Here is a 16,988-nt window from a genome sequence, read left to right on the forward strand (position 1 = left end):
TCAGGAAGATGTTTTGGTAATCACTGGAGGACTCAGAAAAAAAGAATGTATTATGACTCTCTAAAAGACCATGCAGTGTTAACAACAATCATGTAATGGGGGGTGTGCCTGTGTGTGTGGGCATGCACGTGCGTGCCTCCTGACCCACTGCTGTTGAAAAAGCTTCAAGTATCAGTCTGTCTAGAACTAATGAGAGAAAAAGAGCATGAAGGAACCTGTAATTTCTGTAGGCTGTGGCTGAGGTGTTAAAGAGAGGGGGTGTATACTGGAATGCACATAACCCTTTTCTAACCTCTCACACCTTCCTGTATAGAAGATAAGGACTGAGATCAGAGTTATTTGTCCACTTAAGCTCTCAAAGAGCTGAAGGAAGTGTCAGTCAGCTGTAGTCTGATTGAGCTCTCTGTTTCTTGAGCGATATCTTCCCCTGCGAGGCCTGTGGTTAATTAGTGTTCTTAATCTCCCTTTCCAGTACAGATGTTTGATTAAGGAAGACAAAATCCAACAGTCTAGCACCCAGGAAAGAGCATTCACACTTCAGAAGCTGTTCTCCAAATGTGACATGGTTTCATTGCTTCAAATCCTTCCTTTGAGAGCCAAAGCAAGGTTGGGCTGCTAGGATTTCTGGGAATTATCAGTAGCCATTTACATGAGCTTCAGCTGGTGCTCAGGAGGTGACCTTGGACTTCCTACAGCCTGATCTACCTTTACTCTATTCTCACTTTGATTGTGGCTTACCGCAACATTTTAAAACACTGAAGAGTGCTAAAAGAATCTGTCTAGCTTCTGTCCTGACTTTTTAGTGGGAAGTAGTGATTTTCTCTCAAGGACAGACAGAAAACTTGCACTTAGTCAGACCCCACAAAAATTACAGTCTGTGCTCCAGACTCCCATTATAAATCCAAATACACAGAAGATTATTTCTCACACTTGCACCCCTATGACTATTTTCACCTGTGCTGATGCAGACTGCTAACAGTTCAAAATTCTCCAATAATTCAACAGAAAAGAGTTCAGAGAGCAACAAGAGCACTCAGAGATCTATGAAATATAACTTATGAGGAAACTGCAAAGGAATTTTTGTTTTCTTAAGTATAGAGAAGACTGAACAGAGACATGATAACAGCCCTCAAAAATGTAAACGACTACAGCAAAGAGGAAGGAAATAATCTCTTCTCTCCCACGTGGAGAGGATAAGAGTAACAGTCTGAAATTGCAGCAGGGAAGTTTTTTTATTAGATATTAGCAAAACCATTTCTAGCTGTTAGGATGGTGTTACTGAAATACTGGGATAGGCTGTCTTGGAAATCTCCACATCTGGAATGCTTTTGAAGCAGGCTGGGACAGCGTCTGTGCTAACGGGACAGGTACCACTGACCCGCTGTGCTCTTGGAGCATGAGAAGGAATTGGTGACTCCTTATAATCCCTCCTAGCCTTACTTTCATATAATTTAATGATTCATTGGATAAGTACATGTTCATTTATCACCCTCTGGGAAAATTTTAGAAGTATTACTTGCTTCTTTGCGTTCTTTGTCTCCAGAGCCTTCCTTAAGATTACTACTCTTCCAAACACTAGGCTATACTCTGTGGTTCTCTCCTATAAAAAGTAAAGCCAGTCCTGCCAACCAGGAGCTATATAAACCTACCATTAATTGAAAGACAATGGGACTAATGCTCCTAAAGAAATTACAAAAAATGGGCTTTTGGCTATCTCGTCACTTGCCTTCACTTTTGCAGCAGCATGCACTACAGCACTGCCAAGTTTTGCTCTTCAAAGGCAACCACCAGTGAAACATAGAAAATAGGACTTGGGACAGTTATGGTTAGCAGGGTTAGCCCCTGGCTGTCATGGGCAGCCATATCAGGTAGTCCTTTCAGTAAACTCAAAAAACTTAATCTCTAGTCCAGTTTGCTTTCTTGTCATAGAATCATAGCACGGTTTGAGTTCGAAGGCACCTTAAAGATCATCTAGTTCCAACCACCCTGCCGTGGTGGGGGTTGTAGGATTGTCCTTGCTTCTCTCATTGGTTGGCTTCTTCAGAACATCAGCACTTAGGCAGCCAAGAACCTTCCTCTAATTTCTAACCTAGATTTTTTTCTTGGCCAGTTTATTAATTATTTCCTGTGCTAATGCAGCATTTCCATCTCCCTAGAGTTTTCCGGTTTAGTGAATTTGTAGTTGGCATCAGTATCCCTCTTGGTTTTTCATTCTGTAAAGCTAGACAAGTCAAGGTCTTTTCATATCCTCTTAGAGTCAGGTGAGTACACCCATAATAGATCAGTAGCACACTTCTTCCCTGATATAGTGAAGAAGTGGCCCAAAATTATGAGCTGAAGAAATGGTGCCTCAAAACCAAAACCAAAACACTTTTGTAACACAAAATCAAGGCCCGAGAAGGGTTAAGAAGTGAAGTTGCCCTGTTATTTGCTGTTAGAAGTGTAGTTGTCCTACAGAAACTCTTGTGGTCTTAACCTGGTTATGGCTCTCTCTTGAGTATCGCAACACATCTGAGAATGGTGGGAAAGAGTAATTCTTGCATCAGTCTTCACACAGCATCGCCTACTTTCTGCTGCCAGCGGTCTCTACTGGCTAGTGCTGAAGCCCAAGAATTTCAGCTCTTCTTCCCATGTCCCCTTCACAGAGGCCAGCCCCACTGGTGGCACCGGCACTGCAACACTGTGGTTACACATTCAGCAGCAATGCTGCTTGAACCGGCTTGTCCCCACCCTTCTCCACTCCCAGCTGTTTTTTCCATTTCCCGCCAGGCGCCCTCACTACTGCCAGCGTAAGTGTTTGTGCAGCTATGTGCGGAACCAGGTCAGGAATCTGATCCCAGCCAAAAAAATAGCCTGTGATTTTATTTTTTTTTTTCCAGATGGAAGTTCTTCTGTCTGGTTTCTTGGGTGGCTGCACAAGCACTTTGGCTGCCATAAGGGAGGAAAGAGGATGGGGGTGGAAATAAGCAACTTTGCCATGTGTGATCCTCCCAAGTGAATGTGGTTGATCCACAGAGTCTCCCCTCCACTCTCAGCTAGCGTGGGATGATCTTGCAAGGACAATCACATACTCTTCATCATGCCCCAGATGCTCCCGACCCTCCTTTCAAGGAACACTGCTCTTTATGTCTCTAGTATGCATTACCAGAAAGACTCTCAAATCAATCAACATCCATTAGAACAGCCAGGTTTTGGAGGTCTCCTACTTGTCTTGTGTTCTAAAAAAGACTGGAAGAGAGTTCAGGGGCTGTTGGGTCTAAAACTGGTGAGTGCTGCCACTCATGTCACACAATCCCTTTTAGAAGTTGGGCTGCCTTTTCTATGCCTTTGGACCATTACAACGGTGCATTCTTCCATCATAATTAAAAATTACTAGATAGTTTGAAAAATGTAGTTATTTGTAATTGCATTTAGTAACAAGTAAATCTTAGTTATAACTGTTCACCGAGGCACTCCTTTCTTGGGCAGCTATTACAATTCAAGTTAAAATAAACCCACTTTCCTTCTCATGTTTTTTGGCTCTTAGCTTTGCTATTAATGACACAGACAAATAATTTCCAAGAGAAATTTTGTTATTTGAAGTTTTTTCATTCTAATGTGCTTGACTCCAGACACTTCAGGGGAGGCTGATACAGCCATTACTACTAATATGTTTTGCAGAAAGACTCTTTCATGTTATCCTGGGAGAAGGCATTAGGAACCTGGTTTAATTGAAGTGTCTACAAGGACACAAGGGTTACTGTAAATTTTGACTGATTTCTGTAGATATTTTAAGGACAACCTCTCTGGAGAGTGTGTAAAAAAAAAAAAAAAGCTCCTATCACAGCATTTAGATATACTAAGAAAAAATAATTTTTAAAAGGCACATTGTTATATATGCAGTCTTGTCTGAAATTTGTACACTGGTGATATTTGTTTGTTTATCTACTAAATAAAATGATAGCTACTTCATTCCTGCCTGACCACTAGAAGATATTTTGGACTTGTTTTTATACTTATAGCATATATATGAACTCAGAAAACTTTAGCCAGACTTTGTGGGTTGTTTACTGGAAGTCAGTTCACAAAGGACCTGCATAACATGAAGTCCTTTTAACTCCCAGGAGTGCCTGAAAAAACACAGTGGACACTCACCCAGTGTAAATTATCTATTAGTAAACAATATATATTTATAAACTGATCAACCATAACATCTTTTTATAGGCTACACTAAGAAAAGTAAATTAAAACAGGTAATTACCTATATTAACATCTGTGCAATAGTATACTTACAGGGAGTTTTTAGTTAACATACAGATTCCCAACAGGAGACCAAATCAACGGCAGCAGCAGATGGCTACATTTTGGGTTAAATACTCCTTACCTTAAAAAAAAAAAAAAAAAAAAAAAAAAAAAAAAAAAGCTGAAGAGCCTCAACTCCATTTCCCTGTAGGATTTAAACAGTCACTTCAGTGATAACAAGATACAGGTATCTTAATTTTCATTCAGAAGTGGGAACCGTGAGGGTGGCTTTTGGTTGTTTTGGTTGTAGAATCAGCCTCATGGTTCCTGGTGGGCTCTCAGTGTTAGGTCAAACCCTAAGGATGAAGTGGGCTGTATCCTAGCCCTACTTTCCAGCATGACATTAGCCCACTCCCTAAACACATCTCACTGCTTTATCTCATACATCTATAAGTAAAATTAAAAAGCTGTTAGAGAGGAATGCAGAGAGGCTAAATTCATCAGCACTTTGAAATGAACTTGCAGCACTAAGCACTGGTATTTCCATTGCAAAATGAAGCCTTTTGCTGGGAAGCATCAGTGCAACAGGATCGTCTACTGACAGACTTGTCAGCACTTTTAGTCAGGCTGGAGTGCTACAACATGCATTTGGCTAAACTGTTTAAACGGTACATTTTACTACAAATTTTCTATGCTACTGTAACTACAGAAATTGTCCTTCCAAAGCCAGACATGCCTACTTGATCTGCAGGTAGTACAGAGTAGCAAAGTTTCTCTAAAACCTAGAGAATTACTCTGATTTTCTGCCTGAGGATTCCACCTAATAATAACAACGTATTTTTCTATGCTGTGACTTAATTCTGGCTGCATACATTTCCATTCCAGTGTCATTCATAGTTGCTTTTAACAGAAGCAAAAAACAAGATTTAATTTCAGCTAAGACCAGACATATCAAATTCAACCCAAAAAAGTGCTAAGTAGGGGAAAGGAATGGCATTTTGGCTGGGGAGAAAAATGAGAAGAAGGCACTATAAAGAGAGTAAAGTGTAAATTTTAGCTGAGATGTAACAGTATCTTTGCAGCAGTAACAGCAGCAGCTAGCTGGCACAACCTTTTGGATCTAATCTCTTCCACTGTCAGTTTTTCATCTGTGCGCTGGTGAGAGAGAGAGATCGGAATCGTTGCTGTGGCTGCACAGCCCATGCCAGGAACCTCTTGGTACACTGGCTGCATCACCGTGTCCCAACCCGAGTGAGCTCATGAGGCTCAGCTGGACTCAGAGAGGTAGCACAGACATGTAATGAACACAACCGTCACGGAAAGTCTAAGAGGGATGCTTGTTCCATGGACTGCCCGGACAATGAAGAATTGGCGTGCCACCCCCTTTCTCGCCCCCCAGCTGATGCCAAGGCGGGCGGCCGGCCGCCGGCAGATGAATAGCAGGTCTGTTCCAGCAGCTGCGCGTCCCGGTCCAGCGAAGAGAGAGTTTCCAGGAGTGCAGAGTGCCCCGTGCTGTGTGTCGTCTGCAGAGGAAGAGACTTGGGGGCAAAAGGATGGCCTCGGAAGGGGAGAGCATCAATATTCAAGTGAGTCCATTTCAGGGAAATACTCATGGGAGGGAGAAGCGGGAGGGAAGGCCCCCAGTTTGGGGAGAATATCCATTGCTCCTATCATTTGTTCCTCAGCTTTGGTAGCCAATTTCCCTTGAAAACCCAGTTCTGCTTTTTCTCTCTGTTCTCATTTGAAGAAAAGCTAGCAGCAGGATCTCTGCCCTGTTCTGTCAGGAGCTGTAATGGACCTTTTTCAAAAAGAGTGAGGGTAAGAAGAGGAGTATTACTAAAAAGAACTGCTTTTGGGGGGAAGGAGGGGCATCAAGGGCAGAAATTAGCCTTCAGCTCTCAGAAGGAGGCAGCACATACTTTACGGGCTGCAAATCTGAGCCATTCCTCATCTCACAAAGCCTTTCTCTGTTTGGCAGAAAGTGCGTCCAATCTGGAGAGGAGGAAAATAAATAAATAAAGCAAATGCTGAGGAAGCACAGAGGCCAGGGTTTCCTATGTAGGGTTTATAGAGAAACAAAACTTCTTGGTGAAGCTCTTTCAGTTCTCTGTGTTCCTCTTCTGAGTGTTTGTGTTTTTTCAGAAGGGTGTTTCTTGTGCTCAGAATGTGTTCTAGGAAAGGGCAACTACCCAAGGGTTTGGAAAAAAAAAACAACAACCTATTAGAAAAGGCAACTACCCAAGGGTTTGGAAAAAGAAACTATTAGAGATGAAATGGAATCAAAACCCCAGATCACAAACACACGTCAAACTTCAGAAGTTCAAGTCCAGGCCCACACTTCAGACAACTCTGGAGAAGGGAAGAATATGAAGGACTGCCCAGGGTACAGCTTCCAGCTCTGAGAAGTTTGGCAGTGGGGTCCAAATTTTGCAGCTGATTTTTCTTTCTGTTATGGTCTTAACCATCCTTAGACTTGAAAGTGGGGAAGTATATCTGGTGTCTCAATTTTTATTTCTTTGGCCCATGTCAAAGAAACGAAAATGGAAAGATTTGTGTTCTTGGAGAATAAACTGGATAACTATCCTTAACTAGAAGGAAGGAGTGAGACCCCCTGATCCTGCAGAATGTATCTCTACTGAGATATGAGGTGCAGAGCAGTTTTTGAAGACCTGGGAACAGTTATGCTCAGATAAGAAATGTGATAACTGAGGAGGATACACAGGTAGCTGTGACAGCTGGTGAAAATGTAATCTATTTAGGACTGAGGAAGAGAGAGACTTTCCTAGAGCTAGGTAATAAGGAGAAAAGTATAGAAATCAGTAAGCCAGGAACTGGGGCAAAGGGCAAAGAGGACAAGAAAATTATACTAAACAAAAAGTCAAATGAACTCCTTGTATATTAAATCACTCCACCCAATGGAAAGTTTCAAGTCTATCGTGGATTTGAAGCCCAGGTTTCATAGATGAAAAAAACAGCTTCACCAGTTAAAATGCTCATAAACTTCTGAAAAAATCCAGGGCTTGGAATTTTCTCTTTCAACCCATCTTGAGGTTAAGTAAAGAGCCAAAAGTGATTGTCACCATCTTCAGCCTTTACAATACTCAAATAAAGAAGCCCAGAAGATTAAAGGTTCCTTGAGTTACAAAATTGAAAAGAGCATACATATCTGCTTCTAGAGCAGGAAGGGGTGGAGTGTTTCTATTCACCTTTACACAGGTTGCCACAAGAGAAATCATGCTACTGACATTTTCTTTGCGATACCTTACAGGGATTTCATGAAGCCAACAGACAGTACAAAATATAGGTGAATGCACACAGATTCCTGCATGCTTATGACTGGGAAATATACAGTGCTAACAGGGGAGGGAAAGAGTATTACATACAACCACATAGTGATAAGAATGCACTCAACCTTTTAACCAAACAAGCAGTAGTTTGGTTCAGGCTCCAAAGGAGGTAAAGGCGTAAGCCATAAATGGGCCAACAACTCCTCTAATTTCAATCTGTTCCCTGTAAACCCACAAAGGAGCAGAGTGACACAGTGAGCATTGATGCATATGAGCTTGGAACACCAATCATGTGCTTAACACATGAATAGCGGGTGGCTTTTCCAAGACTCATTTATCAAGGAACAAATGAATTTGTGGGTACAAGGAGTCTCATACATACCTATCCCATCGCATGTAATTTGACTACAAGCCAACCACTTTACTCCATAAATATGACAGCCTAAGTGAGCCTTCCATGAGCTTTCCCAGCTAGGCAGCTTGGCTGCATGGCAGTGATCTCCTCTTGAGCTAGGACACCTCTAAAGGTGCTTCTTCAAGGCAGAGAGACCTTTTACCAACAGCATATCTTTGGTAAGCAACTGATATTATGCATAACCTTGTAGTATGGTAACTTTGATTTGTGCCTTGGTATCTTTGATTTTGTCTTGGTAACTTTGATTTGTGACTTGGTAGTTTTGAATCGCTGTTCAAACGATTGTGCTGTACAGTAATAGAGTGAACCTTGCCACTGAACTTTGTTCAGTTGCACTTTTATAACATATTAAACCCGCTTTCGCTAATATATTTGAATGTATTTCTTTAAGTGATCTAAATCACCCATTCATGACAAATTGGAGTGGTTGGCAGAATTCTAAATCAGGATTCATTACACATAGCTGAGACAAGCAGAGGGTCCTGGCAATGACATGACTTGACAAGTGTGAGGTGAGGGGAGGAGTGATCAGTGGTGGACAAAAAAAAGAGAAGTCTTTCAGTTGAAAGTACATTTAAAGGCGTCTTTTGAGTCCCTGCTCTGAGCACTAAATGAAGAGCAGGTGTCTTCATGTCTTCTCAGAAGTTTCCAGCTGTGGGTTTATGAAGAGCCTGTGGGAATGTGCACTGCACACTCTGGGCTGGCAATGCATGACTCACTCCTCCTCAAAGAGCTCCTGGATGGAGTAGCAGGAACAGTCATTAAAGTTATGATACAATACAGATATAAGAATTTTTAGTTATAGAGGGACGGTCCTGTGGCCAAATGAGTTGCACAGTACCTACTAGCATTTCTTATACATGTACATGGCCAGACTATACAGGTAACAAGAGAATGAAAACAGTGTGAGCTTCTGATCTAGCATAGGAGAGACCTAGAAAAAGCAATCAAAATTTAAGTAGGCTCTAAGGAGAACTGATCAGTCCCAATTTTTTGCTTATCCTAAAGCATGAGAACAGGAGTTCACTCAGCAAAACTGAAAGTCTCCATAACAGGAGACACTCCCTCACCCAGCATGTCATCAGCCTGTGGAATTTGCCATCTCCTGGAGCAGGTTAGAAGGTCAAATATTGGAGCAAGCATTGAGAAGAGTTTGAGAGGTCCAGTAACAATATTTACAGTTATGCAAGCTAAAAAAGGTACTTTAAAATCCCATAAGCCAATAGCAGGATAAAAATAAATATGCTTTTCAGTTCCCAACAGGCAATGGCACAACTGCTGACCAGACCACAAGTAGTATCTTGCTTTAGAGAAGTTATACACCATCTGTCCATAAGTGAGACCTAGGATTGCTTTTTAACAGCAAGAAGTAACTCTCATTAACCCACTTTCTCCCTCACAAAAATTCTCTTGTTCTCTGTGTTTCAAAGGAGTCTGTTTTACAGATCTGACTTCTAGGAAGACCAAACTGTGCACAGAGAGATGCTAAAAGGAGATGGTGATGAAATTAAAAAACCCAAAACCACAGGATTGTAGAGCAGCCTCACCAGATATATGCCAGACATCCAAATCTAAGTCAAAAGATAAAACATGAATTAAAATATTAATTTACCTATTAAAAGATAGAATTTTATCATGAATTAATTTGAATGATGTGTTTTTCTTCCTAGACATCTCTATTTGTGGCTTCCAAGTGAAACTTTTACTTCTCATATTAAGCATCTGCCATGGATGAGAAACCAGGCAGGCAGACCAGTAACCTGATGAGATATAACAAGAGTACATCCTGAGATATCTGGGATCAGAAAAACACGTCTAGGATAGAAACAAATAAAACAACACAACAAGATCCCATCCCCAACTTCTTTTTACTTCAGGAAACAAAGGTTTATAAATTAGAAGTATGGCTTTTATAATCACTCTCTGGATAATTTATCTGCAATTCTTTATGCTATTATTCCCCCTGACTCTCACCTCCAACCCTTCCATAGAGATTTGCAGGGGGGAGAGAGGAGGAGGGAGCTATACAGGACTATTCTTTTCAGCAGCAAAAGACCCATTAAATCTGTTTAGCTGTGTACCTCAGCTGCTGCAGTTCACAATCTGGCATCTTAACACAACCCTGTTTCATCGGTGATTTAAGCTAATGTACCAGATTTTGAATGGGAGTGACTGAGACAACATCCGTTCCACCACTCCCACCACAGCAGCCGTAACTGGGGGAAAGTCTGTGGACAGCTGAAATCAGTAACACTCACACATTATTGCCATGGCTAAATCTGTCAGAGCCCCAGATGAATACTGCAGAATGGAGCAAAGATTGGGGCTCATACTAAACGGCTCCAGAGTTTTATTAGGTTTGTATTTTTATATTTTCTGATTCATGAATCAGTGTTATATTCTGTATAAATGGGTGTTTAAGGGATGTGCACTGGATGAATGTCATCTATACTCATGTTTCAAAAGACCCTATATATTGTATGTTGCGTCTTTCTTTTTATAGTTTCTTACTCTTTGGATAAAAAAATTTACAATCCTCTAGGACAAAAAGCAGAAATAATACCTCACCATTTAGGGAATCATTCATACATCAAAAGTAAAAAGAGTAAACAGATAAAATAATCATAGTTGAAAACAAACCCTACACTGAATTTTTTTGACAGAAGCTGTTTGGCAAATACTTTGAATGCAAAATATGTCTGTAGAAATGAAGACAGGTTTACAAGAAACTTGCAAAGAAAACAGATTTTAAATAATTGAACAGTTTACTTCTAGTGCTCAGTTTTTGACCAGATCTACAGCAGGGATTTTAGACAGACAAATTAAATAGAGTTAGCTATAGGTTTGACAGTGCAAACTTTTCCAAAATGCCCACAAAACAAATGCAAAGCCACTTACCACACTAAATGTCATGTCCCACATCCCACTTTCAGTCTAGGCCTGATGAGGGGATTCAGGGAGTGTGTTCCCAACTGGGTTAGACTTCTGGGTTTTGTGTTTTTTTGTGGCTTTAATGTGTGCCTCGAGGCTGTGATGTGCTTACAAGTTCTTGGCTTGGGCAGGTATTTGCCTGCTTCTGCAGCAACAACCAGCTTGTGCTTTCTAGTGCCGTAGGGCCTTTACTCTCCTTCAGTGATTTCCTGGAACGGTGGCAATCTGATATTGCCATTGGAGCAGCGTCCCTGCCCCAGTGGGTTTCACTAGCATTATCCAGATTCTGTAATTTGGGCCTAGATAGACAGTTTTCATTGAGAGAGAAAAAGAGCTTTTCAGAAAGAAAATCTCAAGTGCTTCAGAAAGAGCCATTCTAGTGACATCCCTGTATGGTGTGTGCCACAGCCGTCAAGAGTTGAAGAACTCATCTCACTGTGTTTTTAACTAAACTAACCCAATTACTACAGCCCCTCAAGCAGGATCCCACTCCCTACTCCCAGGGGTGCACCCCACTACCTGTGCCATTCATTTGGTAAACTGGTTCAAGGGAGCTAAACTCAGAAAAAACTAATCACTTTTTGGCAGGGCTAGTGTTCTGGTTTGCTGTTCTGCAGTGGTTCCTGAGAGGATCAGACGACTGCCAATGACTAGGACTATGTGGCCATGAGAGCATGTAGAGGCAGCAGGATCTGTCCTTTCAGTGGCAGCTGCCCCTCACTTCAGTTAGCTGAAGGTCTAGGTCTGGGTGTAGCCAGTGGAAGAAACAGGGGAGGCCCAAGCAGTAGCAATGATTGCTGTTCTCACTAGTGGACGTCACTCAGACTGCAAGATTTTTGACTTACTTGAGAGTAAAACCTTTACAGGCCTAGATAGAGGCTTAGGCAGAGATTCACCATGCCCTAGTTGGTAAAAAACCAGGTGTGAAATGGGATACCATGCTCCAAAGCAATAATGATCCTATGCTCTTCTCCCCCAGCTGCAGGAACCTGCAAGTCTGCGTAGCATTACCTGTACTGGCCCCAAGAAGGAGGAGACTTTTTCTTACAGCCAGTACTAACCAGTCCTTTGTTCTATAGTCAGATGTAGCATATCTCTTCTCCCCTATACATTCCTCCTGCTCACTCTACCTGGACACAGCCAGCCTTGCCATTTAGGGTGAACATTCACTTAAGCCCTTCCCAAACATGGGGATGGTATTTTTCATCTTGAGGAACTGGACCTCAGGTTTTAGGGTATCTAGGGAAAATGAGGCACATGTGGAGTCAAATATACCCTTGGAGTTATCCTATAGAATTCAGCGGCCTTACACCAGAGGTTGATCTGGTGCCTCGCACTCCACATGGTTGAGGGGTGGTGAGAGTGTCAGTGTCCTTCTGAGTGAGATAGCCTGGTCCCATGCACCAGGCAGGCTGTGTCCATCGTGAAACACTGCATGTGAAGGCAGAGAAGGGAAAGGGGGCAAAAGATAGAGAGCATATCAAATAGTGAATTAGCCTGACTGATCCATCGGTCCGGGAATCTGCTCTCACTGAAACAATTGGCGTGCAGGGACCTCCCACAGAAAAGTGCAAGGGACTGTTGTTAAATAGGATTCTTCCACTGGGTTTAGGGTTAGAGTAGGATTAAGATAACCCTGCAACATAAAGAAAAAGGCAATGACGTGCTGTTAGAACAGTCATTTCCTCTGATGTATCTAAAAAGTTGCTCACCAGTGCTACAGAAAGGAGGCCATGTTGCCAGAGGACACTGACTGCAGAGCATTCGGACCCCAGGCTTGCTGTGGCAGAGGGCAAAGTTGCTGTAAGAGTGCTGCCAGCTCTTTGGCCTTACAGGGACAAGGGACGCCCAGACCTTGCAGGGCTCCATAAGAGGCTCTGCCTGCAGTTGCACATAGGTCTGCAGCAACAACACTTGCTGGCCTACAAGATTGTGGCAGTAGACGTACAAGTTACACTCAGAGCTGGGGCTGCCATAACAGTAAATTATGGGACATTTTCCCCCGCTGGCTTGTAGAGTTGGTCCGTCACTGCCTGGAGCACACAGCACCTCACCTCCATGTCTGGTAACCACAGCAGAGCCAGACCTTGGGTCACAGCTAGAAACAGTCAAAGCAGCAAGGGAGGGAAAATGGGCAATATAAAAGTAACTTGAGGAAATCCAGACATTTCCAAAGAGGAGATTGGGAGGGAGGGAGGGAGGGAGGGAGTCACTTGATTTGGAGGGTTCTGCCACTTTCCCTGAGGTCACGGGAGTGGGCCCCAGAGGTTGGCAGCTACAAAAACTTATTAGTAATAGATTTCTGTGGCTACTTTATAAAGCTTATACAACTAAAGCAGGGGGAGCAAAGAGGGAGCAAGGCTCAGGAGGCATGGGGCTTCCCTGAGGCCGTGGGAACGGGGTGAGGAGGAGGTGAGGTGACAAGATGGTGCCTATGCAGCACTGGTGGCTGAGGAGACGCTCAGGGCTTTGTGTGCTGGGGGCCCCATGCCCCACTGAGAGCCGTAGCAAGTCAGCATGGCTGCACCCTGTCTGGAGGACAAGCTCAGCCACCAGTTGCACCAAACCAGCCAAGGACAACCCTCCTACCACTCCTGTGCCACATCGCCAGCCCAGCTTGGTCTGCTTACAGCACCTGCACGTTGCTGCCAGCAGGACCCCTTTCCCCTCATTCCACCATCTCCTACTCAGCCACAATCTTTAGGGGCACCATCTCTCACCATGTCCCTGTTTCACCATTGAGATACAGATGCATCTTACCGACACTTGCACCTTGCAGATTTGAACACATGGGTCAATGAGTGGGTTTTATTTAGTTTTATTTATTTAATCATAAGCCTGGTTATAATGATGGCAACACATGGTTCTCCTGGCTGGCCAACAGTAAAACTTCCCATGGAGACATCTTTGTGAGCGGGAGTGCTCTGCAATGTGAAGTACCTGCTAAACCATGGCTAAATCAATTTTTGTGTCTTCTGTCAAAAAGTTGCCTCACTCAGCTTTATTCCTGCCCATGCCTGAGAGCTGAACCACACACTCTGTTCACTCTCAGCCAGCAAACGGGTACAGCATCTCTACTCATTTAGCCACTAAGAATGGAAGCCAAGTTACCATTTCTCAGCCCTTCCTGTAAAATATGTATTCATGTTACATTTCTCTTCTGAGAACCAAAAATGGGCAACGCTGTGTGCATACAATAACCACACAGAGAAAGGTGAGTTTCTCAAGTACAAAAGGGTGCACGAGCATTTTCACTGCCATGTCCCCATCTCTAACTTGTGAATCATATGTTTATAAAACTCTCTCTGAGAAAAGCCAATACAAGAATATTGCAATGTGGCCTGCCCCAGGTATGTAAACACATAACAGAAACATTTGAATTAGACACTGGAATGATGGAAGAGCCCATGTGCAGATGCTGCAAGATTCACATCACCAGTTACCATACACCTTGACACACTCCTTTGAACCGGGCAAGTTATTATTCCTTGTCAAATTACATGAATCAGATATGTGACTCTATAATTACAGCTGTGAAAACCATTATACTCAGGATCTTGAACTTTCTATCTGAAATAACCCTGGGGGAAGAAATTTCTCATGAAGCTGCTTAGGTCAAGGTTCAGCAAGTGCTGGAAATTCTGGGGGAATCCTGTCAACAGGTTTAGAGAAATGAGAACAAGAAAACGAAATGATGTATTGGTTTTCTCTTTGCACTCACACAACTCCAAATGATATTTTGGGGGATTAAAAAAAAAAAAAAAAAAAAAAAAAAAAAAAAAAAAAAAAAAAAGCCCCAAATTCACTGCAGACCTTAGTTACATGAGAAAAATAACCATTCCTACCAATCTAACAAGAGCCAAAGGGCAACCAACCATTCTTCTGTAGCCTTTGTTTTACTGAAGGAATGTTTCTGCAGAAAATAACAACACAGCAATACTCTGTACTCACAGGACGTGTATGAGAACCAAGTTCTGTTGTCCCTAGTTCTCCAAGCATTTTGTAAATATCACAATCCCCATATGGAGCAAGAGGTGTTTTCCTGCCTATTTTACAGATATTAGGTCAAGACAGAGACAGTTACATGACCACAAATATACTCAGGGACACACAAGTAGAAAGTGATAGAAGCAGGAAGGAAAGACCGAGCATCTCTGGATGGGTGAATTACCATGCAGCAGCAGTGTGTTCTGTGGTTTCACTTCTACTTCTCACTGGCTAAATTCTTAATCTCCATTATTTTTTTAAAGGCATTGTTAAGGGTTGTTTTATTTAGTCATCAGAGACTATTCTGTTACTTCACACAGTGTAAAGAAGAACATTAATTTAAGTTGTCAATGAGAGAACAAACACAATTTCTTCTCTGCTGAATGTAACTTCAACATCAATTGGAAACAAATTTCAACACACTTTCAAAAGTTCAGGCACACAGCTGTGTTTGCACCTCTTTCTTGGTGGTGCTACAGTCATGCTCAACCTTGTTGGTGTAGAAAGCAAGCCCCAAAGCCAAAGTGAAACAAGCTAAATTATATTAAACAAATTATATGAAACAAATTCTGACTCAGAATGACCATACAGGTTCTTGATGCAACTTCAAGTTTGCACCTTTTTTTAGCTGATTCAAGATGAAATGTTCCTGCATGTCCCTTTGTGATTTCAGGCTGTGGCCACACATTTTTTGCTGACTGGAGCTGAAGCGCTGAAGGGGGGAGGTTCCTTCTTGTCACCACCATCAATTATTATTGCTCTCTCAATGCAATTGCTCGAAGTGATCGCTCTATCAAGACTGTCTGGGCTGGGAAGCCTCCATTACTGAGTGTCTAAACTAACCCAGATGATTGTGAAATAAATTGTTTAGGGAATATGCAATTATGTCTTCTAAGGAAGAGTTAAGTCCCCTGGCTTCACAAGTCTGGACAGAGACAGAAATAGTATCTCCTTTAGATAGGCCTTCATCCATCTTATTGCAATGGGATTATTGTTTGCATTCTTGGATATTTCTTGGCTGGTCATGTTAGCTGAAGATCTAGTTCTGGGATGGTCAACCATGAGATATAAAATCTGGGTTATTCTAAACTTAGACATAAAGAATAAGGAAAACAGATACAAACAAAAATACAATAAAAAATATTTCTGCATAACATAAGCATGTGGGGTTTTTTTATCTTTTGCCCATGGTGATACATTGACTGGCAATCCACACTATCAGAGACATCTAGCAAAGAACTAATATGCTACAAGAAAATACAATATGCTGCCATTTTCCTCCCTTTTAACAGAAATAGATTTGAACTCCATCTTAATGTGCTAGATTCCTGGGAGCTGATTTTGGACCAGTTCTTTAGCCAGTCCCCATTTTTCACATGTAGCTGTGAAAAAGTTGCCGAAGGGTGTTGTGTCAAAGGGCTTTTACTTTGCTCTTAATGGCTCCACGTACAGTCTGAAGGAATCTGAAGCGCCCACGAAATGTGGTTTCCCCTCTGGTGTTGGCTGTTCAGCTGGCTCAGCAGCTCAACCATTTAAAACCATTGTGGGTGGATTTAGCACTTGTGAAATAATGCTGGCCTATTCAGATCCAGAGAGGGATGAGCAAAGTCCACCATCACAATAAAAGCCCCTCTTCCTTCCTTCTCAGATGAGGACCCAGGGCACAACAGAGTTTGAGGGATAAAACTACTCATATCCAGGTGCAGCTAGAGAGATCTTGGGGGAAAGAGATATAGGCCTACCAAAAAAAAAAAAAAAAAAAAAAAAAAAAAAAAAAAAAAAAGTTAGCACATGCTCAGAGGAGGCAATATCTTCAGCATCCCAGGATAAGAAAAAAAAGGAAAAAATCCCAAACCAAACACATCCCAAAACAAATACTTAAGTATAAGAAGCAAATCATGAAGGGAAAAAAAAGAAAAAGGGACTGCAGCCCCAGAAGAGAGTTCCAGCAGGGTTTGGTCCACAAAATGATGTATTGTCAATGCTAGTAAGCCAAAAGGGGGGAACATATAGAGAGAACTCAGAGTCCTGAAGGTCTCTGTTTCCAGAAACCAGAGAAGATGGAGCTCTCAGCTTCATCTAGCCAGAGCTACTAAGTATAGCAAGAGGTGTGTTCTAACTCTGAGATGATCTAATGCTCAATTATT

The 16,988-nt window shown here is 42.2% G+C and overlaps 1 protein-coding gene across 1 annotated transcript in view; it reads left to right on the forward strand.

The window, feature by feature from the left end:
• Positions 1–5,393: 5,393 nt before the first annotated feature.
• Positions 5,394–16,988, forward strand: part of NINJ2 (ninjurin 2) — a 47,198-nt gene continuing 35,603 nt past the window's right edge. The window contains exon 1 of the mRNA XM_026862062.1: positions 5,394–5,807. Coding sequence (XP_026717863.1) covers positions 5,775–5,807 — 33 coding nt within the window. The 5' untranslated portion in view covers positions 5,394–5,774. The remainder of the gene's footprint in view (positions 5,808–16,988) is intronic.

The sequence above is a fragment of the Athene cunicularia genome, assembly GCF_003259725.1.
Source record: "Athene cunicularia isolate RWA chromosome 1 unlocalized genomic scaffold, athCun1 chr1_part2, whole genome shotgun sequence".
NCBI classification, from domain to species: Eukaryota; Metazoa; Chordata; class Aves; order Strigiformes; family Strigidae; genus Athene; species Athene cunicularia.